The 22969-nt window shown below is 52.1% G+C and overlaps 1 protein-coding gene across 1 annotated transcript in view; it reads right to left on the minus strand.

Annotated features, from left to right (window-relative positions):
• The window catches only part of LOC123346632, a 36504-nt gene extending 18196 nt beyond the window's left edge, over window positions 1-18308 (minus strand). Inside the window, exons 1-7 of the mRNA XM_044984110.1 lie at window positions 17892-18308; window positions 15392-15487; window positions 14587-14817; window positions 12742-12764; window positions 12363-12478; window positions 10906-10965; window positions 9008-9514 (exon numbers count right to left, since the gene is read on the minus strand). Coding sequence (XP_044840045.1) covers window positions 9008-9514; window positions 10906-10965; window positions 12363-12478; window positions 12742-12764; window positions 14587-14817; window positions 15392-15487; window positions 17892-18308 — 1450 coding nt within the window. The remainder of the gene's footprint in view (window positions 1-9007; window positions 9515-10905; window positions 10966-12362; window positions 12479-12741; window positions 12765-14586; window positions 14818-15391; window positions 15488-17891) is intronic.
• Window positions 18309-22969: the final 4661 nt, after the last annotated feature.

The following is a 22969-nucleotide window of genomic DNA, read 5'->3' on the forward strand; positions in this document are numbered from 1 at the left end:
ATGACTAAAGAAGAAACCAGTCTAACCCCTATACTAAGGAAACATGCTGCTGTTTTTGGAGATGATTTGGGAAGCATGAAGGGAATCACTGTGACATTGAACATTAAACCTGGCAGTCCACCAAAATATCTGAAAGCCCGAACTGTGCCATATGCCATCAGGCCAAAAGTTGAAGCAGACCTGGAGCGCCAGGTCACCAATGGAGTCCTAATACCAGTTACCCATAGCTCATGGGTCACTCCTATCATTCCAATAGTGAAGAAAGATGGCTCTCTCCGGATTTGCGGTGATTTTAAAGTCACTGTCAACCCAGTGTTGTGTGCAGAGCAATACCCGCTTCCCCGCATCGATGACCTCTTCGCAGGCCTGGCTGGGGGACAAAAGTTCAGTAAGATTGATCTGAGTCAAGCATATTTACAGATGCACGTTGATGAAAAGTCCCAAGAGCTGTTGACTATTGTGACTCATAAGGGGCTTTATCGATACTGTCGCCTACCCTTCGGAATCACATCGGCTCCCGCCCTGTTCCAGAGGGCTAGGGACCAGATCTTGTGTGGCTTGTCAGGAGTTCAGTGTTATCTGGATGATATCCTGGTCACTGGAAGAAATGAAGAGGATCACTTAAAGAATTTAGAGGCTACCCTACAAAGACTGGAAGAGTATGGCCTACGAGTTCGCAAAGACAAGTGTGAATTCTTCAAGCCCTCTGTTGAATATTTGGGACACATCATCGATTCTGCAGGTCTTCATAAGGCCCCTGCAAAAGTTAAAGCTATTGTGGAGGCTCCCCCACCTCGAAATGTAAGCCAGCTGCGCTCATTTCTAGGACTACTGAACTATTATGGAAAGTTCATCTCACAGTTAGCCACACTGCTAAAACCACTTCATGAGCTCCTTGGGCAGAACAAGGCCTGGAAGTGGACTGAAGCCTGTGATGTTGCATTTAACAAAGCTAAGGATGCATTGTTAAATTCTGAAGTTCTAACACACTTTGATCCATCCTTACCCCTGCAATTGGCCTGTGATGCTTCCCCTTATGGAGTGGGAGCGGTCGTGTCACACATTATGCCTTCGGGAGAAGAAAGACCTATTGCTTTTGCTTCACGCACTCTAAGCAAAGAAATGCACCCCAGTGGGCACCCCTACACCCATGGGACGGGCCTGAAAACTAACTATGCCCAAATCGAACGTGAGGCATTAGGAATTGTTTTTGGAATTAGGAAGCTTCATCAGTACCTGTTTGGGCGAAAGTTTACTCTTCTTACAGACCATGGACCTCTGACATCAATTTTTGGACCCTACACAGGCATTCCCCCATTAGCTGCTAGTCGTATGCAACGTTGGGCATTGATACTTTCTGCACACACATATGAAATCAAATATCGGAAATCCACTCTGCACGGCAATGCAGATGGCCTCTCAAGGTTGCCTTTACCGGTCAAACATCAAGATAGTGCCCAAAAGGAAATCTTCTACTTTGAACAGGTAGAGAATACACCCATCACTGCTACTCAGATAAAGAAGGCAACCCGCGTTGACCCAGTATTATCCCAAGTTATGGACCTGGTGATGCATGGAAAATCTCGACAAACCTCTCCGGTCTCACCCGACCTTATTCCCTACATGTTCAGGCGGACGGAGTTATCGGTCCAATCTGGTTGTTTGTTGTGGGGGAGGTGTGTCATTATTCCACCACCCCTGAGATCACAGATGTTAGAACAGCTACATTCCGGTCACTGTGGAATAGTGCGCATGAAGGAAATTGCACGAAGCTATTTTTGGTGGCCTAGATTGGACGGTGCTATTGAAGAGAAGGCAAAAGCTTGTATGTCATGTCAGGGTGTAAGAAATGCACCCCAGTGGGCACCCCTACACCCATGGGACGGGCCTGAAAACCCATGGCAACGTATTCACGTTGACTTTGCTGGCCCCCTTGAAGGAAGCATGTTCTTGGTGGCAGTAGATGCCCATTCTAAATGGCCAGAAGTCTCTATAATGCAGTCCACTACTGCAGAGAGTACTATCCAAAAACTACGAGGACTCTTTAGTCGTTTTGGTCTGCCAGAACAACTTGTGAGCGACAACGGACCGCAGTTCGTCTCTCAGGAGTTTCAAAATTTTATGAAGGCAAATGGGATACACCACATCACGTCAGCACCATATCATCCGTCCACCAACGGATTAGCTGAAAGATTTGTGCAGACAATGAAAAACGCTTTGAAATCAGCAAAGGGACAACACTCCATTCAAAAGCGTCTGGATACCTTCTTACTTTCCTATAGAAACACACCTCATGCTACGACCCAGGCTTCCCCAGACTTTCTAATGATGGGACGACAGCTGTGCACTTGCTTTGATCTGCTGAAACCTTCTGAACCCAGGCAAACTGTGCAACATCAGCAGCAATATCAAGTCATCAGACGGGCACCCAGAGCAAAAGACCGAACCTTTAGCCCAGGACAGCCAGTTTTGGCTCGGAATTATACTTCCAGAGCTAAATGGGTCCCGGCCACAGTCATCACTCAAACAGGACCTGTTTCCTATACAGTCCGGACTGCAGATAATCTTACCTGGCGGCGACATGTAGATCAGCTGTTGCCAGGTCATGCCAGTCTTCAGGACCCATCTGCAGTTGAGGGGTCTGACTTCACCCCTCCTGGTGAGACACCGAATCATGAGTCACCTGTTCCTGACTGTTCTCCTCCATTACTGCCGGCAGCTGAGATACCCCTTTGCCCAGCACGAGCTGATACCACCTCCTCACCTATTCGTGCTGCGGACCCTGAGCCCCTAGTACTTTCGGGTGCAACAACACCAGAAGTTCGCCGTAATCCACCTAGAGACAGAAGGCCTCCTCATCGGCTGGATCTTTAGTTAGGGCGAACCCACGGTTATGGGGCAAAATAATCCCCAGGGTTTAGCCGGGAATGGAGGCAGTCTACCCTCCTTCTCTAGTTTAGTGTGTGTTTTATTTAGGGGATGTTCTTATTAGGGGGGGAGGAATATGTTGTGTATTTGGTTGTCATGGGTTTTGTTACTATGGCAACTGAGTTAGACTATTAAGGGATAGCTCAGCCGGTTTCAACCGGCTGAGTGAGCTCTCTGTCTCTGTAAATAAAATGGAGGTTTTGGTTAGCTGTCTGCTCTCTGGCCTCAAGTGATTGCTTCCTACACCGGCTGCCCCAAGGATATAACAGGTAGAACTTTCTTATATGATGAATAAGATTTTCAGTAATGATCATCATATTTGCCTTGGGTGTCTGGGTGGAGGCCTAAGGCTGGGTTTCTTTAACTTTGTTGTTGGCTTCTGGGTAACCAGTGAGGTACCATAGAGGCGGTTTCATGCTGGCTTGGTAAATCTAAATATTGGAAAAATCCACCAGCTTTGGGGAGTGGCTCCCCCATTTTTACAGTTTGCCAGAATTGAGTAACCTCAGTTGCTCCCTTGTGACCCTGGTCACATCATGTTTTTAAGAAAATGACTTGCATTATTCAGTAAGTAATATAATGTCCTTCATTCTCCTTCCTCCTGTTCAGTTTACATTAAGCCAGAACAGAAATTGCTTTGCACAGAGGAAACAATAAATAGCCTCTCAAAGGGAGGAGCATGTTACTCGCTGTTACTCACAAAGATCTGAGCATTGATAACGTCCCTGTGCAGATTTATTGGTGAGTAACAATGGCACCTACCAGCAGGTGCTGGATTTTTCTTTGCTCCACTCTAGTTAACACCATATTCTCATCTCCCTCTTTCTTCAAACCCCCCAGACAGCTCCAAATTTGATCCTAAGAAGAGAAAGCTGCTTCTGAATTTTCTGTATTTTGGCAGATTTACCTCAGGAACAAAATTTATCAAAGGACATTGGGCACTAGCCAGTCACAGAAACAACCCTGCAATCCACAAAGCTGAGTGAGAGGCCTGGACTCCCTATACAACATCCCTCTGGTCAGCATCTCCCATTGACTGGCTTAGGCAGCTCCCTGCCTAGCACGCTGGCTTTTGTGTCATCCATTCTAAGACATTTACATCTCCCCATAACTCAGGCTTTGTGGCTCACAGTGTCATTCCAGTGACTTTCTAGGCAGCTGCAATTTAGACGTGGTGACATACAGCCTTGTAATACCCGAGTCCCTTCCTGGATCCCGCTCTTTGTCTCCAAATCAAAAGGAGAGAGCAAATCCCCCAGTATGCAGCAGGTTTATGAGGTGAGGGGGCCCTGCCTGCTTTTCCTGAGCCCAGATGGCCCCCAGGACTCCCAAGGGAAGGGGGAGCTAGTGGGGGGCACTGCAGTTAGGTTGGTCATTTTGTGCTACGGGATCTGAACTCTCCTGTGCTTTATCTGGTTAAGAGATTAAGTGAAAGAGCAATAATGTTGGATGTGTGCAAAGAGTCTCTCCGTGTGTTAAATGGTCACAATGTGCCCCCCGGAGAGAATTCAGCTGAAACCAGCAGGCTCTCACCTTGGCCTGGAGTTCAGTGAGACGATGCATTCAGGCATGGGGGAGTCTGGAGGGTCAGCTCTGCACTGGGGGTTAGGCAGCGGGTTTCACGCCTCAGATAGGGGGCTAGAGAGCCCCCCAAGAATGTGCCCAGGGACCCCAAGACTGGAGCAGTGGATGGGCTCTGATCCAGTCCCAGAGGCTTGAATTATCTGGGGATCCTGGGGCCCAGTTGCTTGGGTTCCCCTTACTGCAGTCCGGTGGCACCTAACCAGGTCCAGGAGATATATACACACACACACACACACAAAGAGAAATCTTCTCACTGCCCAGCATTCAAACATCCTTAACTCTGACCAGCTGAGTTCTGGTGACTATTTCTACATGTCTGAAATATTAAATTCAGAGACATGAATGGAGACGTCTCCCCCTCAGGGCTGCCACATCCCTTTGCCTTGGGCTGAGGGGGGCTCTTTCCTGTTCCTGGATTAGGGAGAGTCTCTCCCTCCAGTGCTGCCACTTCCTGCTCCCTTTGTCTTCGGGTACAGCGGGTTCTATTAATGGCTCTTCCTGGGCTGGGCAGACACTGTCTCCTGCTCCAGGTCTCCAGGCAGGGCCCGATTACCCATTAGGCTAATGTGGCTTTAGCCTTAGGCCCTCCTATTTTTTAGGCCCTACTGGTCAGGCAGGGGGCCGGGCTGAGTGGGGTGGGGAGTGAGCTTGCTGCGGGAGCCCTGCTGGAGCCAGCAGCAAAGGCAGAGCAGCCCCCTGTGGCTTGGAAGCTGCTCAGCCGGCAGCTGCGCTTTGGCTTGCGGCGGGCTGCAGGTTCCGCCGCCACGATGAGGAGGTGCGGGGGGCTGATGGGCGCCCAGCCGGCCACCCCGAAAGCGCAGCAGGTTGCCGACGAGGTGAAACTTCAGGTGGAAGAAAAAGAAGGGAAGAAATTTGAGGTCTTCACTGCTGTGGAGTTTAAAACTCAGGTGGTTGCTGGAATAAACTACTTCATCAAGGTCCATGTTGGCAATGAGGAGTTCTTGCACTTGCGGGGGTTCAAAAGCCTTCCTCATGAGAACAAACCTCTGAGCCTCTCCAGTTATCAGAGCAGCAAGACTAAGCATGATGAGCTGACTTACTTTTAGTGGCTCTTTGGAAGAGCCTCTCTCAAATTTTTTTTTATAGGCTACAAAGTGATGTTTCCTATACCAATGAATAGAATGAAAGTGCATTTAAAAATCTTGTCTGAAATATCAATTCCTTTTCTAGAGTTCCCTCCCTCCTCAGTATCCCAAAGAAGGGGCCTGGTTCTCCTCTCACTTACACTAGTGTAAAACAGGCGAAGTTCCACTGAAATCAACGGATTTACACTGGCATAAATTCCATGTAAATGACTAGAGACTCATGCCCATATAATCTGTTGTGAGCTAAAGAGAAAAGGGAGTGTAATCAGTACAACTGTGACATAGAGCAGTATAATAATTAGAATTTCTTCTAGCCCTGTTACAGAATGCAATGTTACTCAATACATAGTAGAGAACAAACACGTTATTGTTAGGGAGCTAAAGATGGAGGTTTACAACACTGGAGCAAACCTGAAAAAGTGAAAAGAAATAGGATCATAGTCATTTGAAATAGAAGCATTTCCTAGGCAATCAAATCCATCCCCCTACAAGGATATGATGTAGTTCTCCATAGAGGAAATGTCACATATGACAGCGCTTCTTCACCAAATCTTAACCAAAAGTCCTTGTAAGGCAGTAGAACCACATAGGCACTTCTAAACAGATAATATTTCTACAGAAGGTACAGGGTGTATTTAACAGGAGTTTCACTCTGTTCTCTTAGCTGTTGTTGAAAATGTATGTGTTGATTTGGATTGTTTTATTTATAAGGGCCATCTTCCTCACAGCCCCAAGAAAGGGCAATCTCCCTGACAGACGAGCTGCCATTAAAGTACAGATTAAAAATGCTAAAAAAAAAAAAAGAGCCTGCTGCTTCCGCTCCCTCCTGTCTGTGTCTCCTGGCGCTGCAGGATCACACTCACAGGCGTGCGCAGCACATTTCATTCGGGTGAGCACCCAGGGAATTTTATTTATTTTTTTAAAGGCGAACATCATAAAGGTTGGTGTGTGTGAGGGGGTGCGGTGTGCAGGAAGGGGCTCAGGACAGGGAGTTGGGGTGCAGGAGGGGTGCGGTGTGCAGGAAGGGGCTCAGGACAGGGAGTTGGGGTGCAGGAGGCGTGCGGTGTGCAGGAAGGGGCTCAGGACAGGGAGTTGGGGTGCAGGGGGGGCAAGGTTCAGGCAGGGGCCTCAGGACAGGGAGTTGGGGTGCAGGAGGAGTCTCAGGACATGAAATTGGGGTGCAGGAGGGGGGCGAGTTTCAGGGAGGGGGCTCAGGACAGGGAGTTGGGGTGCAGGAGGGGTACAAGGTTCAGGCAGGGGGCTCAGGACAGGGAGTTGGGATGCGGGAGGGGTGCACGGTTCAGGCAGGGGCCTCAGGACAGGGAGTTGGGGTGCGGGAGGGGTGCAAGGTTCAGGCAGGGGGCTCAGGGCAGAGAGTTGGGGGGCATGGTGCAGGAGGGGTTTGGGCTCTGACCTGGCGCCGCTTACCTGCAGCGGCGTGGTCCCTGCGTGCCTGCCCTGGCTCCACGCCGCACCACTCACCACGTCCCTGCGTGGCCCCTGGGGGTGGGGGGGGCACAGGACTCTGTGTGCTGCCCTTGTCATGCCTCCAGGTACCTCCCTCGAAGCTCCCATTGGTCGCAGTTCCTGTTCCCAGCCTATGGGAGCTGCTGGGGGTGGTGCCTGGAACAACACATGGAGCCCTTTGCCCCCCCCGGGGGGGCCCCAGGGACCTGGTGCTGTGCCAGCCGCTTCTGAGAGCGGCACGGGGCCTGCGGTACCACGGGGGCCGCCCCGGCCGGGGGAGCAGGGAGACGAAGCAGGAGAGGAGGCAGAAAAGCAGCGAGACAGACGGGAGAACCCTAGGGGACTGTCTGTGACTCCATGTTCAGGCTGTTCTAGTGCTTGAGTGTTCTCACTTGATACCTGGGAGGTGAAGTCTAAATACAGGACACACGACCAGTGGGAGTCTGTGCTCTGGTTTATAACTGTTTGCCCTGAGGTTGGTACTCACGTTCATGAGCTGCTGCACACAGCTTGATGGGAGAACTGAACGTGGGTCTCCCAGGTGCCAGCTGAGTGCTCTCACCATGGGGCTGTTATAAGGCAGGTGATAGCACCAAAACCACCTTCTGCTTCTCTCCCCTCACCCTTTCCTGTGGAGCGAGGCAGGTGCTGACCTCATTCCAGCAAGAAACGCCTTAGGCGCCTGAGCCACCTGACGTCAGATGCTGGGTTCCCGTCTCTGGGTTGCTAAGCAGACATAGATGCCCCTCTGCAGCCCTGATTTAGGCACCTGTCTGTGAGAGGGGACAGGGCTTAGGACTCCCCTCCCCCCTTGTCGCCTCTCCCATTGCCTAGCTGAGATGGCTCCCCGCCTAGTGAGCTGGCTTTTGTGCATCGCACTGTAAGGTGCCTGTGATGCCCATCCATTGTCTAGGCAGTTTAGACCCCTAACAGCTTTGCAGACTTTGATTTTCTAGTTGCCTACAAATTAAGGACACAGGACAGAGACAGAGCCCCGGCTGGAGCATGACACATCCCAGTAAAACCCAAACTCATCCTAGGGGCACAATATTCCCTGTGGGGGTTGGGGGGGGGCACAACCAAGTCAGGAAGCAAATCCCAGGACTCTGCCACCAGCACCTGCAGCTGGGACAGTAAATTGGAACAAACACAAAGAATAGTTTGTAAAGTTTTATTTACAGTCAGTAACTAAAGGTGGTAAGAAAATGGAGCCGAGAAGGAGCCTTAATAACCACAGCATGGAAAGGAGATTCATCAACCACTGAAAACAGTTTTTTAATGGCACAACAACAGGACAGTCGTCCCGGAATTAATACAGGGAATTAATGAGTTACGGTCTAACTTTCAGTAACGTGTAATAAATCTCCCCGTCCCGCTCACGTTCCCTTTCCTTTCGTACTGTCCTTTTCTATTCATTATTGTTCTAGCCTCACTTCCTATCCCCTATTTCCCTGTGTCTCTCCTCCCTGTCACAGATCATCCCCCTCGGCTGCTCTCTTCCTTCCCTGATCTTATCCCTTCCCCTCATGCTGATCGCCGCCTGGGAGCCCCCAGTGAGATCTAAGGACACAGATCTGTACAAAAAGCTCCTGGCTGCTGCTACTTCTCCCCAAACCTCCAAACCCTGATTGATTCATGCTGTGTCCCTGCCACCCCCACCTCCGCCTGCCTCCTGCCCAGCTGTTAGTTCTGCCCCCTGCCCAGCCCCCACGTCTGCCCCTCAGGGCCCCTCCTGAAGCTTCAGAGGTTCTTCCCCCTCCCATCCCTGGGGCTGCAGAGAGGGAGGGGGAGATGCTTCCAGGGGCCATAGAGATGAGGCGCCAGAGGCTGGGTAGATGGGAGTCCTCCAAGGTCAGAGAGACTGGGGTCCCTGAGGCTAGAGAGGATTTCCGGTTCCCCCCTCAACTGTGTGTCTCAGGGACACAGTCTGAGCTGGGATCCCAGCCCCACCCAGAGCCAGGGTCGGATTCTCCCCCCAGGGATGGAGCCCGGTGGGAAAGTGAAGATCGGGGCCTCGTCACCAGCATCGATAAATGTCACCTGCCCCCAGTCACAGTCCAGACAAACCCGGATCCTGCTGGGGGCCCGGCTCAGGGGCAGGGGGGTCTCAGGGGAGGTGAGAGCCCGGAACTGATCCTTCCACTGCTGCACAGCCCAGATCCCTCCCTCAGGGCTATAGCTGATCTCTCCCTTCCTCCCCACAGACTCTCTGGCCACCCCCACAGCCCAGAATGGCCCATCCCCCACCTCCACCTCCCAGCAATGTCTCCCCCGGGTGAATCCCTCACAGCCCAGCACACAGGGCTCAGTGTCAAATCTCTCAGGATTGTTGGGCAGTTGCTGCTGCATGTCTCCCCATCTCACACTTTTCTGATCCTCAGACAGGATGAGGATGGGATGAGCCGTGTCTGGATCCAGAGACACATTCGCTGGGGGAAGAGAGAATCAGAGCGTTAGGGGCAGAGCTCAGCCCAGGGTGAGGCTGGGACCATTTCTCACACTCCCCAGTGGCCCGTCCTGGCTGGGACAAGCCTGGATCCCAAGGAGCTGCCTCTGTCCTGGGCACTTGAGACTAAGCAGAGGTGTCACTGCAGCTCTGCAGTCTTTGTAATGGCTCCCACTTCATTAGTTTCTCATTTATCACAGAGGCTTCAGCTCCCACATCCCGCTGCTGGTGCTACCCCATTCCCAGCAGCACAGACAAAGCCAGGAAGGCGTCAGAAGCTTTTATTGAGGGAGCAGAAGTGGCAGGCACCAGCTTTAAACCCCAGAGGGAAGCTCCCTCCCCTAATGCAGCCTCCAGTCCCAGGCCAGGGAACAGAGAGGAAGGTGCGGCAATGGGGAACAGCCACTTAACACCAGAGAGTAGGAGGTGGCATTGGGTGGGGGAGCCCCATCCCCAGCCCAGAGAGAGGGGAGGAGCTGCCAGCCTCACAGGGAGAGCATCTCCCCAATCTAGGAAGCAGGGAGCAGTTCCAATGGGCAAACCCAGCCCTGCCCAAAGGAAAGGCAGGATATTGGAGAAGAGCGATGGGGAGACCTCCTGACCGGGGTGAAGCTGAGGGATGTGGCAGGGAGCTCTGTTCACGTGTGACTCAGTTAAGAGTGTTTCTGTTCATCAGCGTGGGCATGAACTCAGCACTAAGGGTAGTGTCAGGACTGTTTTTGTGTTCCCACCCCCTCCATGGCCCTGACCGAGGCCCTGCCCCCGTCCAGCCTGGGAGACTTGCCCGCTATGGAGAGCCCCTGACACTCCATCTGCCCTGGAAATGGGTCCGGGGGCTCTCCATAGCGGGCAAGTCTCCCAGGCTGGCCAGGTGGAGGATCCAGGGCTCCCCAGTGCAGTCCCTGGATGGTGTCCAGGTTCTGGCTTCTGGCCTGGCCAGGGCCTCAGGGAAAGAGGAGCAGGGGTGGGGCCACTGAGAGAGTCCAGCACCAGGGAGAGGTTGGTGCCGCGGGAAGGGGCTGCACTACACAGAGAGGATCTGATCAGCTGCCCTGCCCAAAGCACAGACACTGCCTGCCATGCTCCACCCCTGCCAAGGCTTGCAGTGCGTGTGTGGGGGCAACGTGGCCCTCTTCCCCCAAACTATGGCCATGCTGAAAAGTGTCCTGGTCATCCCACCTTTAAAAGTGTGTGGGTGTTGGGGGGGGGGAGACATGGGCCCCTGGATCTCCTTACTGTTTAATGTGTTATTTTTAGGGCTGTGTGTGTCATGGTCGCTGTCAGTTTGGTTGGTAACTTTAGCTACAATCTCATGAAGACGTTTTCTCTGGAATTTTCTCATAATTTAAAGGCAATCTTCACCTGCAGACTCACCCCGTCTGTGTGCTCCAAATGATCCTCCCCTTTTTCTCTCCAATTCAGATGGCAGAGTGTCTTGGGGGAGAAAGGAGAAGAGAGGTGAGATTTCAGACTTTCATATTCATAAGAGCATCCCCGCTCTGAAACAGTTTTATAATTATGACAGAGAAACAGACAGAGAGGCCCAGAGACACACTCAGGTATTTAATATAAAAAGGTCTGAAACCTATTTCCCCTCTCAATCAGGCATCTCTCAGCAATGGAGCCAGCAGCCTTGCAGCCTCACAACTATCCCAGGACACACAATCTGTAAGAGATTTACTTTTCCCTCCTCATCCCCTCCCTCTCTTCAGACTCCAGTTGGTTTGTCTCATTCATTTACTGGCTTTTGTTGTAACCTAGACCCAGGTCATGCAAAGACTTTAGAATAAAAGTAACTTTACCCACTTGTGTATCTATTGGGTTTCCGGGAAACGGGGCGGGCAAAGCCCGCCCCATGCTAACGGATCCCCCCCCAGCCTAAGGGGAGGTTCCACAGGGCTTCAGAAACCCACTAATTGCGGGGGAGAACTAATAAAAGAACAGGGACAGGGCAGTTATCCTGTTTCTGGGATAAAAGGAGGTAAAAGGTGAAAAGCAGCTGAGGTCGGCTGACTGGGGAGGCAGCCACAGCTGGGGCCACACCCAATTAGGCCACAACTGGCCCTGATCATAGGGCTGGGAGCTAGGCAGGCAAGAGTCTCACTGCAGGGCTGCCTGGGAGCGCAGGGTACCTTACACAGAACAGGGCTGGGGCGGGGCAGGCAGAGCTGGGGACCTCTGGCCTGGCAAGTCCCCAGGCTGAGGCCTTGTTAAGGGCCAGGGATGGTACTAGGGTTAGAAAGGCAGTAGGTCCAACCCCTTTGCTAATGATGAGTGGACATTGTGGACTGCAGGCTGCCCCAGAGAAAGGGGGCTAGATGACTGGCAGTAACCACTGAGGCAAGGTGGGTATAGAGGGTTGGGATTCCCCTGGGAGAGGAGACCCAGAGTGTGGGGGTACTGCTGTGGGCAGAACCCCAAGGTAAGGGGCACTGGGGTCCAAGAGGGACATGGAGGGGCCTGAGGCAGGAGAGACACTGGCCAGCAGTGGGCGCTCTGGAGCGGGAAAGCTAATTCCCTGACTGACCAGCAGGAGGCGCCGCACCACTGAGTGCTCAACCAGTTACACTTGAAGTTTTAAAATCATGTTTTGAGGACTTCAGTAACTTGGCCAGAGGTTAGGGGTCAATTGCAGGAGTGGGTGGGTGAGATTCTGTGGCCTGCAATGTGCAGTTGGTCAGACTAGATGATCATGATGGTCCCTTCTGGCCTTAAACTCTTTGAGTCATTTCTTAATTTAACAGCATCATCTAAGTGGGAACAAATTGATCAGCACCATTCTCTTCTCAGAGACTCATCCCAATTTCCATTCCTAGATCCCTTCTAGGTACCTTTGAACTTCCCCAGAATGTCCAATAGCAGAATCATTTTCTGGGAGAAATCACTGACTCGCTCTTCCACTTCAGGAGAAATCTCTTCCGGCTGCTGGAACTTCCCCTTCTCACACCTGGAGGGAAACAATTTTACGTGCTTGTATTTTACTGTGTGACTCATTATAAGACATCTCTAGAAAATACACTTTTCCACTGACTGGAGAATTCCAGAGTCTTCTGTACAAGTGTTAGCACCCCAGGATGAAGTTGATCAGAGAGATTTGTATCCAACATGTGATCTCCCCACACATTTTGCTGTAGAGCCCTGGGGAAATGCAGTGCTACCCTCATGATCAAGCTCTTTCCCAGCATTGTGGAGTGTGAGGGAGCCACATACCTGCTCAAGGTGGTTCTGACATCCTAGAGGAAAGAGAGACAAAAGAATTTCAGTCCTCTATGACACATACACAGGGGATCCCAGGGAAGGGGTTTAGGAAGTATGGGGGAAGAGCCCCTGCCCTGGCCCCAGGGCCATTGATTCCCTGAGCTAATGGGGCTTTTCCATCTTTCATATCCCTGTGACTCTGCTAAGAATAATACTCACTCAGATGTCAGCAATGCACATGCCGAGTTACACTGAGATCTCCGACTACTGGACTCCAGTGCTTATGATTCAGCAGCCCACTCCTCCCTCTGTGGGGTTCTGGCATGTTTCTAATGATGAGTGCGGGTTTCCAATTGTCCCTGGGGGTGCTCAACCCCATGCCCCACCTCCACTCCAAACCTTTCCCCAGTGCCACACCCCAACCCAACTCTTCCCCCTCCCACTCAACCTCCACCCTGTCTCTTCCTCGTCTCCTCTTGTGAGCTGCCATAAATATAAAGGAAAGAGTAACATAAAATACCTAAAAAAAACAGGAGTACTTGTGGCACCTTAAAGACTAACAAATTTATTTTAGCATGAGCTTTCGTGAGCTAAAGCTCACTTCTTCAGATGCATAGAATGGAACACACAGACAGGAGATATTTATACATACAGAGAACATGAAAAGGTGGAAGTATGCATACCAACAGGCAGAGTCTAATCAATCTCTGTATGTATAAATATCTCCTGTCTGTGTGTTCCATTCTATGCATCCGAAGTAGTGAGCTTTAGCTCACGAAAGCTCATGCTAAAATAAATTTGTTAGTCTTTAAGGTGCCACAAGTACTCCTGTTTTTTTTGCGGATACAGACTAACACGGCTGCTACTATAAAATACCTACTTGCAGCTGTACTGAATCACTTTAGCTCTAAGGGGTTAAGAAGCTCAGATAACCTGGTTGGCTCCTGACCAGAAGGACCGATAAGGAAAGAAGCTACTTTCAAATCTGGTGGGTTGCGGGAGGTTTTGTTTGGGCTCTGTTTGTTTGTTCCCTCTCCTGATACAGAGATAGACCAAGCAGGGACAACATCTCCTGAAAACCTACCTGAAATGATCCATCTAAGATTACAAAAATTCTAACTAAGGCAAGGAAATGCATTAGGTTATTGTTTTGTTTTAGCTTGTGAATTTTCCCTATGCGAAGAGGTAGTTTTAGTCCTGTTTTTGTAACTGTGAAGCTGAGTCCAGAGGGGAGTCCTCTGTGTTTTAAATCTTTTTATTACCCTGTAAAGTTACCTTCCATCCTGATTTTGCAGGTGTGATTTTTGTACTTTTTTCTTTATAATAAAGTTCTTCTTTAAAGAACCTGATTGATTTTAGTGTCCTAAAGATAAAGGTCTGGTCTGTACTTACATTAAAGGCAATTGGTCGGTATATTATTCTCAAGCCTCCCCAGGAAAGGGGGTGAAGGGGCTTGGGGGGATATTTTGGGGGAATAGGGATTCCAAGTGACCCATCTCTGAATTTTTGTTTAAATCACTTGGTGGTGGCAGCAAGGACAAGGAAAGGAATTTGTGCCTTGGGGAAGTTTTTAACCTAAGCTGATGGAATATAAGATTAGGGGGTCTTTCATGTGGGTCCCCACATCTGTCCCCCAGAGTTCAAAGTGGGGAGGGAATCCTAACCTGAGCACACTCCCTCCCCGCTCCTCCCCCTCCCTCCCAGCATCTCCTGCACACAGTGGATCAGCTGATTGCAGCAGGCAGATGGTGCTGGAAGAAGGGGGAGGAGTTGATCGGCAGGGCTGACGGTGGGGAGCACTGAGGGGGAGAGCTGGCTGTCCTGGAGCACCCACCTATGTTTCTCATTCAGTCTCACCTGTAGGAATTCACTCGCTGGCTTCTGACACTTCCCCTCCAGCTCACTGATCAGCTCACTCAGATGGGAAATCTGCTCGGAGAGTTTACTGACATTTTCATTCTGGATCCTCACAATCTCCTTGTCCAGCTCCTCCAGCTGGGCCAGCAGGAGTCGCTCTTGTTCCTCCAGGAACTGCTGCAATTGCTGAAATTCAGACACAATCTTCTGCCTCTCGGTTTGTGTTTGTTTCTGTATGAAATAGGGCAAGGGTTGGTCAGGGACATGGATGTAGCCCAGGGTCCTTTCATGGAGAGCTGAGTGTGCAGGAGGTTGATTTTCTTTGAAAATCCTAAGATCTCTGACATTTGACTCTACCCTGTGGGTACTAGGCAGGGGATTCTCTCACACCTTCCCTTTTGGCCCCTGTATCTCTGTGAAAGGGATGTTTCTCTGTCAGTCATGGTCAGCATCTTCTGTTATTTATGGTCTGTGGAAATTCAGACCCAGAGCAGCAGGAGGCAGGACTCAGCACTACACTGACTGAGACGTCAGCGGAGTTAAAAGAAACAATTTTTTAAAAAATGCACAAAATGTCTAGACACAGAGGACAAGCACTTCACGGGGACATTTATGTGAATTCAGGCAAGCCACGAGGGCTACTCATCAAAGCTTAGGGCTTGTCTACACATGAATCAAACCCAGCAATCCGTGATCATGGAGAAACACACACAAGCCCATGTTCACGTAGACCACACAGGAGTCTGCCTCCTAACAGACCTCCCACTGCCAGTCCCACAGCTGGTTCATAACAACAGGCACCTACCAGATATTCCCGGCAATTCCTCTCTCCAGTTGCTTTCAATCCCAGCAGCTTTTCTCTCTCTTCCCTCAGAGTTTTCAAATGGGCCTGGATTCTTTCCTGAAGAAACAGAAATGATTTGGGAGGTTTTATCTGGATAGTTTAGAGGTGCTTGGAAGGGGTGTTTTTGCACCCAAAACCCAAGATGACTGTGGTTCTAATCACTTTGCGACATCAGGACCACCAAGGTGATGAAACCTCATTAATGGAAACTAGGAGAGTGTCACATTCAGACTCGTTACCAATTCTGGTTCAGTGTTTTTAGTAATTAGCAAGAGATCTCAATTATACCCAAGCTTTACTGGTATTTGTGAACTGATTAATGGTACAGAGCATAACAGGGCACTGGAGTCACATGGGGGTGAATCAATAAACCTGTTTTTTGAAGGTTTAACAAACAAAGTGATACAAATCTCAGAAGCCACCAGGGTTTAAATATGGGCTGGGATTTCAGCCCTGAAGCCCTGGGGCTGCACTGGTTGGGGAGAGCTGGTCTAAGCACCAGGGCAAAACTCGTGAGATGTCGGGAGGCCATTCATCTGGTTTGAAGCTGCGCAGTCCAGTTTTGTGGAGCATTATCCCTGTCCAGCAGGGACTCAGCACTGGACGTGGCTTTGTCTGGTGCAAAAGGGAGAGGAGGAGACTGCGGCTGCAGGAGGACACCCGTGAGGGTGGGGGCAGAGCTGGGGTGGCACCTTCATGCGGAATGATGCAGGCGGGTGGCACACTGGAAAAAACGGTGGTGGGGTCTACAGAGGGTGACTGATACTGGTGAGGACGGGCCCATGCAGGCAGGTGTGAGGGTGTCCCGTGTTCTGGGGATGCCTCAGTGACCTCCCTAATTAGACATGATGCAGATTTGTATAAAGTACGGGTTGGGGGTTGCCCCCAGTGCTGCCCTAACCTCTCTCCATGGCACTGCCCCCTGGGCAGGTACCCCACGGTCCCATTCCCTGGTAAAGATCCCGGAAGCAGTGCATTCTGGGAGATTACAAAAGGCTGCCTGGTGGGACTAACAGAACAGCTCTGGCTGGTCCTTGCCCACGTACACAACAGAGAAGGTCAGACTGGCACCGGTCAGCTCCAGCCTGGGGTTGGTTTTGCTACAACCCAGTGAAATCCCAGCGGTACTTGGCATGGACCTGAGCTGTCTGGAGCCCTGTTGTGTGCGGACTGAAGGTGCTCGGGGTCCCATGCAGCGTTTAGCCCAGTGATCTCCTCTAGTACAGGCCGGCAGCATCTGAGTTTAACCCCTCGTGGAGCAGCACAGGAGATCAGAATCCCAGTGAGAAACCTCCTCTCCCTGGTGGGCCTGGGTCCTTTATCAAGGCGTCTCTCCCTCCTAACGGAGACACTTCATGACTGGGTGGGGCTGATGCTAAGATGGCAGCATGGCAAAGTGGTTCGGGTCTTGGACTGGGTCTGGGGAGATCTGGGTTCTATGCTAAGCTCTGTCACTGACACGCTCGGTGACTATGCGAAACTCACTGCCCCGCTTTGTGCCTCAGTTTCCCTTCCCACCTTTTGTCTAGCTAGACTAGTGGTCACCTACCAATCGATTGTGATCAACTAGTTGATCCTGGAGATTCTCCCAGTCGATCGCAATCTCTGGCAGCTGTGCGGCACTCCCAGAAGGGGCCAGCATGCCCCTGCAGCCTGGGGTGAGGGCAGGGTTCTCTTCACAGGGCTCCTGCCTGCAAGCACCGCCCCCGCAGCTCCTATTGGCCGGAAACGGGGAACTGTGGCCAATGGGAGCTGCGGGAGTGGTTCCTGCAGAGAGGGGCAGCGTGTGCAGCCACATGCTCCCCTCCAGGGGCCACAGGGGCACATTGGCCCCTTCTAGGAGTGGCGCAGGGTCGGGACAGGCAGGGAGCCTGCGTTAGCCCCGCTGCACTACTGACCGGGAACCACCTGAGGTAAGTCAGTGCTGCCCAGCTGGAGCCAGCTTCCCTCACCCCCTCCTGCCCCCCAACCCTCTAATCCAGCCCTGACCCTCCTCCCAGAGCCAGCACCCTGTGCCCTCACCTGCACCCCAACCCTCTGCCCCAGCCTGGAGCCCCCTCCTGCACCCCAACCGCCTGCCCCAGGCTCAGCCCAGAGCCCCTTCCCAGACTGTAAACCCCTCGGCCCCAGCCCAGAGCCCACACCCGCACCTGAATCCCAACCTCCTGCCACAGACCAGTGAACGTGAGTGAGGGTGGGGGAGAGCAAGCAATGGACGGGGGGGGGGGGGGATGGAGTGAGCGGTACTTCGGGCGGGGGGTGTAGATCCTGCTTTCAAGATTTGATATTTTGCCTGTTGCCACGCTGCCAGATCATTAATTTCGTTATAGCATCTCCCCACACAATGAAGACTTTACAGAGCTGAATGATGAGTCACACCCGTGACAGGGAACTTTCAGTGAAATTAGCCTGTAATTAAAACCCCAAAGTTAACCAATTAAATTTGACAGCAATTCCCTACCTTGTACTCCTGGGCAGCCTCCTGGATGGGAACCACTGTGTGAGCGCGGTGAGTCCGGGACTCTCTGCAGATCACACAGATGGGGGTTTGATCCTCTTCACAGAACAGTTTCAGAGCCTCCTGGTGTCTCTCACACACCCTGTCCCCTCCTGCTCCCTTTGCTGCCTGTAAACTCAACCGCTTGACGAGTTCTATGACATTTGCCAGCTGCCTGTTGGGTCTGAGGTTTCTCTGCTGCACAGTTTCTCTGCACTGAGGGCAGGAGGCGGCTGTATCGGATCCCTCCCAGCACTGGCTGATGCAGGCTCGGCAGAAATTGTGACCACACTCCACACTGACAGGTTCTGTGAAATATTCCAGACAGACGGGACATGTCGCTTCCTCCTGGAGTCTTTCCACGGGGTTCTCTGCAGCCATGGCTCCCTCTGGATAGTGGATCAGGGTTAGTTTCAATTTCCTGAATTCACACTCTGCCCCGCCTGCAGCAGCAACGGGGTGTTTCCTTGCCTGAACATGACTCAGGGCTTGGCTACACTTGAAAATTGCAGCGCTGGGATTTACAGCGCTGGTCGTGCAGCCGTGTAGGGACAGCACTGGTGTGTGGCCACACTGACAGCTACCAGCGCTGCAGTGTGGCCACACTTGCAGCATTTGCAGCGCTGTATTGAGAGGTGCATTGTGGGCAGCTATCCCACAGAGCACCTCGTCCCATTTTGGCGCTGTGGGTTGTGGGAAGGGGACGGAAGGGTGTGGGTCATTCCGCTTCCTGTCCCAATGGCCCGTGGTGCATCGCTTCACATCCCAGCATTCACAGTTTTTCCAGCCACGTTTGGCGCCATTGTGAGTCTCTTTCTGCTTTTTACTCTCTGTCTGTGAATCGCGATTTCTGTGGGAAATGGAGCCCAAGCTGCTGAGGACTGTGCTGATGAGTGTCGCCAGCACAACACGTTTGGCAGTTGAGCTATTCCTTCAGCTCCAAAGTGACAGTGAGGAGTCCGACGATGATATCGATATCGAGTCGCCTGCCGCGTGTGACACTACAGTGCTTGTGGCATGCACGGAAATGCTCAGCACCGTTGAACGCTGCTTTTGGGCTCGGGAAACAAGCACTGAGTGGTGGGATCACATCGTCGTGGAAGTCTGGAATGACGAGCAGTGGCTGCAGAACTTTCGTATGAGAAAAGCCACTTTCATGGGACTGTGTGCTGAGCTCGCCCCCACCCTGCAGCACAAGGACACGAGATTGAGAGCTGCCCTGATGGTGGAAAAGCGGGTGGCTATTGCAGTCTGGAAGCTGGCAACTCCAGACAGCTACCGGTCGGTCGGGAACCAGTTTGGAGTGGGAAAGTCGACCGTTGGAATCGTGTTGATGCAAGTTTGCAGGGCAATTAATCGCATCCTGTTAAGAAGGACCGTGACTCTGGGGAACATGCAGGACATTGTGGATGGCTTTGCACAAATGGGTTTCCCTAACTGTGGAGGAGCGATAGATGGGACGCATATTCCTATTCTGGCACCCCCCCACCTAGCATCTGAGTACATTAATCGCAAGGGGTATTTCTCTATGGTTCTCCAGGCGCTTGTGGATCACCGTGGGCGTTTCATTGACATTTACACAGGCTGGCCTTGAAAGGTGCATGATGCACGCATCTTTCGGAACAGTGGCCTGTTCAGGAAGATGCAGGCAGGGACTTATTTGCCAGACAGGAAGATCACAGTAGGGGACGTCGAAATGCCCATTGTGATCCTTGGAGACCCCACTTACCCGTTACTGCCTTGGCTCATGAAACCGTATACAGGGAAGCTTGACAGGAGCAAGGACCGGTTCAACTACAGGCTGAGCCGGTGCCGAATGACTGTGGAGTGTGCTTTTGGGCGTTTAAAAGCCTGCTGGAGGTCCCTGTATGGGAAGCTAGACTTGGGGGAAAGCAGCATCCCCGCGGTTATATCCGCATGCTGTACCCTCCATAATATTTGTGAAGGGAAGGGTGAAACATTCAGTCAGGCATGGACCACTGAGGTTCAAGTCCTGGAGGCTGAATATGCACAGCCAGAGAGCAGGGCTAATAGAGAGGCCCAGCACAGGGCTACAAGGATTAGGGATGCCTTGAGGGAAGAATTTGAGGCTGAAAGCCAACAGTAATGTTTGCTGCCTTGCATGGGAGTGAAGTGCAGTGGTTACACTGTTAGGATTCTGTTATCCCTAACATGATTTGCAGTGACTGTTTCTTTACTGGAATAAGGTATATTTCACTATAATAAAGACTGTTTTCAAAGCCAAGATTTATTTTATTGAAAAGAAAAAAACTTCATTGACAGACACACAACATTTCAGGAACCTAAAAGGTCAGGGGGGTGGGTTGGTGAACTGTACAGTCACAGGTTTGCATATGTCCTGTCTGCAGTGCTGTGGAATGGCTGCTGCACTTCAGGGTGCATATACTGCATGGTGATGGGGGTTGAGTGCAGAGGGTTAGGGTCATAGGGCTGGTTGGTGAACGTACAGGTGTTGGAGGCAGATGGTGGTGGTAAGAACCTGGATGCTGGGGAAGGGAGGTTTGAGCTGACATTGGGGCACAAGGGGAAAAGCTTTGGGACGGGGGGGCGGGGGAGTAGCACGGTAGTGCTCTGCTTGCATGGCTACGAGTGACTCGATAGAGTCCGCTTGGCGCGACAGGATGCTTAGCAGCTGCTCTGTGCTTTTCCTCCTGTCCACTGCGTTTCTCTGGCGGATCCTGCTTTCCCTCTGGCGGATCCTACTTTCCCTTTCTCTCCACTCCTGCAGCTGTTTACTCTCTCGAGCAGAGTGATCAATAACTGTTTTCAGCATGTCTTCCTTGGTTTTTCGCGGCTTTTTCCTCAGATTCTGTAGTCTCTGTGCTGTGGTAGATCTGGGCAGTCCAGCAGTCAAGGTCACTTCTTGAAGGCAAAAATGGCAACATTTAACAGGGTAGCATTGTTCATTATCTCATCCAAACAGTAATTCCCACACACTGAAGGAGTTTTCAGTGTTCACTTTAGCATTCTTTTCCCATACCAAATAAAACCACACATAACAAAACAGGAGCCACGAAATGGTGAGTAAGGGGTACTGAGATTGCTTCAGGGCTGTGCAGGGGTTTCTGTGCATTGGGGACAGCAAACAGCTACAGGGGGGATCTGCACTAAACACTCTCCCAACATTTTCCACCGGAGTTACTCCTGGAAGATATCTCCCTGCTGCGGGTCACCAGGGAAGAGCGGGAAGGTCTTCTACAGCAATGCGGATTCTGCCCTGGCCCCTATGCAGCTTGCCTGTGTGCAGCAATGGTCCCCCCACCCCTCGCGGCACAGTGGCGCGGACGCGTTAGCCTGACTGGGACAAGGACCACAGTGGCTCTCCCTATAAACCTGTGCAGGCACATTGCCCACGCTCTGGCTGAAACTTTTGAGGAGATTACTGCAGCCGATTACCACGACGTGATAGACCACATCAATGGGCTATTCCACATCTAGGCATGCATGCATGCAGCCCTAACCCCCCCTCTTCTCCCGAAACATTTCCACCCTGAAAATAAAAGCCGCTTACTGGTAACCCGCTCCTCTGCTTGTCCTTCAGCAAGTGCTGGCTGCTGCGATTGGCTACCTTCCTCCTGGCTTGAGAAAAGCTCCTGGCTGCATGCCTCCTGGGACTCTGGGGTGTCTTCCCCCATCCCAGTAGCTTCACTCGCGGTTTCCTCCACCCCCCCCCCTCCTCCTCCTGCTGCTCATGTCTCCCAACCTGCTCAGAAGTGTCCATCGTGGTCCTCGGATTGGCAGTGGGGTCACCCCCAAGTATCGCATCCATCTCCCTGTAAAAACGGCAGGTCGTGGGGGCAGCGCCGGAGCGGCTGTTTCCCTCACGGGCTTTGTAATAGGCACTCCGCAGCTCCTTTACTTTAACCCTGCATTGCAGCGTGTCCTGCTCATGGCCCCTATCCAGCATGGCTCTTGATACCTGGGCAAATGTATCATAATTCCTACGGCTGGAGCGCAGCTGGGACTGCACAGCTTCCTCCCGCCAAACACTAATGAGGTCCAGCAACTTGCCATTGCTCCATGCTGGGGCTCGTTTGCCACGTGGAGGCATGGTCACCTGGAAAGATTAACTGATTGCACTCCACACCTGGCTGCAGCAAACAGGAAGGGGATTTTTTAAATTCCCAGGGCATTTAAAGGGTGGGTCACCTGAGGGGCCAGAGCAGTAGAGTACAAACTGATGAGCAGAGTGGCTGAACAGGAATTCTGGGACATCTCCTAATACCCTGGAGGCCAATAACAGCGCTGGTGTGTGTCCACACTTGACGAGCAGCGCTGGATCACCAGCGCTGTACTCGCTACACCCCAACCAGACCAGGTGTTCAGCCAGCGCTGCAGCCAGGGAGTTGCAGCGCTGGATGTGCCTTGCAGGTGTGGACAGTTACTAATTGCAGTGCTGGAAAGCCTCCACCAGCGCTGCAACTTTCAAGTGTAGCCAAGCCCTGAGTTCCTTGACGTTTATGTGAAGGGTCAGGTCCTGCAGAGACCACAGGCCTTGGGTCTGAAAATTCCCCTCATGGGCCCCCCAGCCCAGGTCTGATGCATCGGACACCAGCTCCAACAATGGGGCCCTGTCCCAGAACAGGACCCTTTGGAGCATGTTGCTTGGGGCGTACCACCACCGCAGGGTGGTGAGCACTGAGTTTGGCACGGTGAGGACCTAGTCCTCCTGCGGGATGGAGGGGGGCAAGGTCACAATCAGGTCGTCCGGACGGGGCGAGGAGGCCGGTGCGGTGCTTTGGGTGTTGGCTGGCACTGGAGGATCCACCACCTGGTTGGACTCTGGCACGGTACTGAGGACACGGGTCCCACCGATTCCTTTCCTGGTGGTGTAGTGGAGGCCAACAGGGCTTCCGATGCCTTGGCCACCGAGCGAGCCCACATTTGGGGGCTGCACCGGAGGCCATGGTGACCACTGGTACCACTGGGCTGGCAATGATGCTCAGTGCCATCACACTTGCTGCAGCACCGGTGGATCTGGCTGTTCGAGTTGGCTAGCCTGGCCTGTAGATGAACGGCCG

This window comes from Mauremys mutica, chromosome 12 (assembly GCF_020497125.1).
Source record: "Mauremys mutica isolate MM-2020 ecotype Southern chromosome 12, ASM2049712v1, whole genome shotgun sequence".
Lineage (NCBI taxonomy): Eukaryota > Metazoa > Chordata > Testudines > Geoemydidae > Mauremys > Mauremys mutica.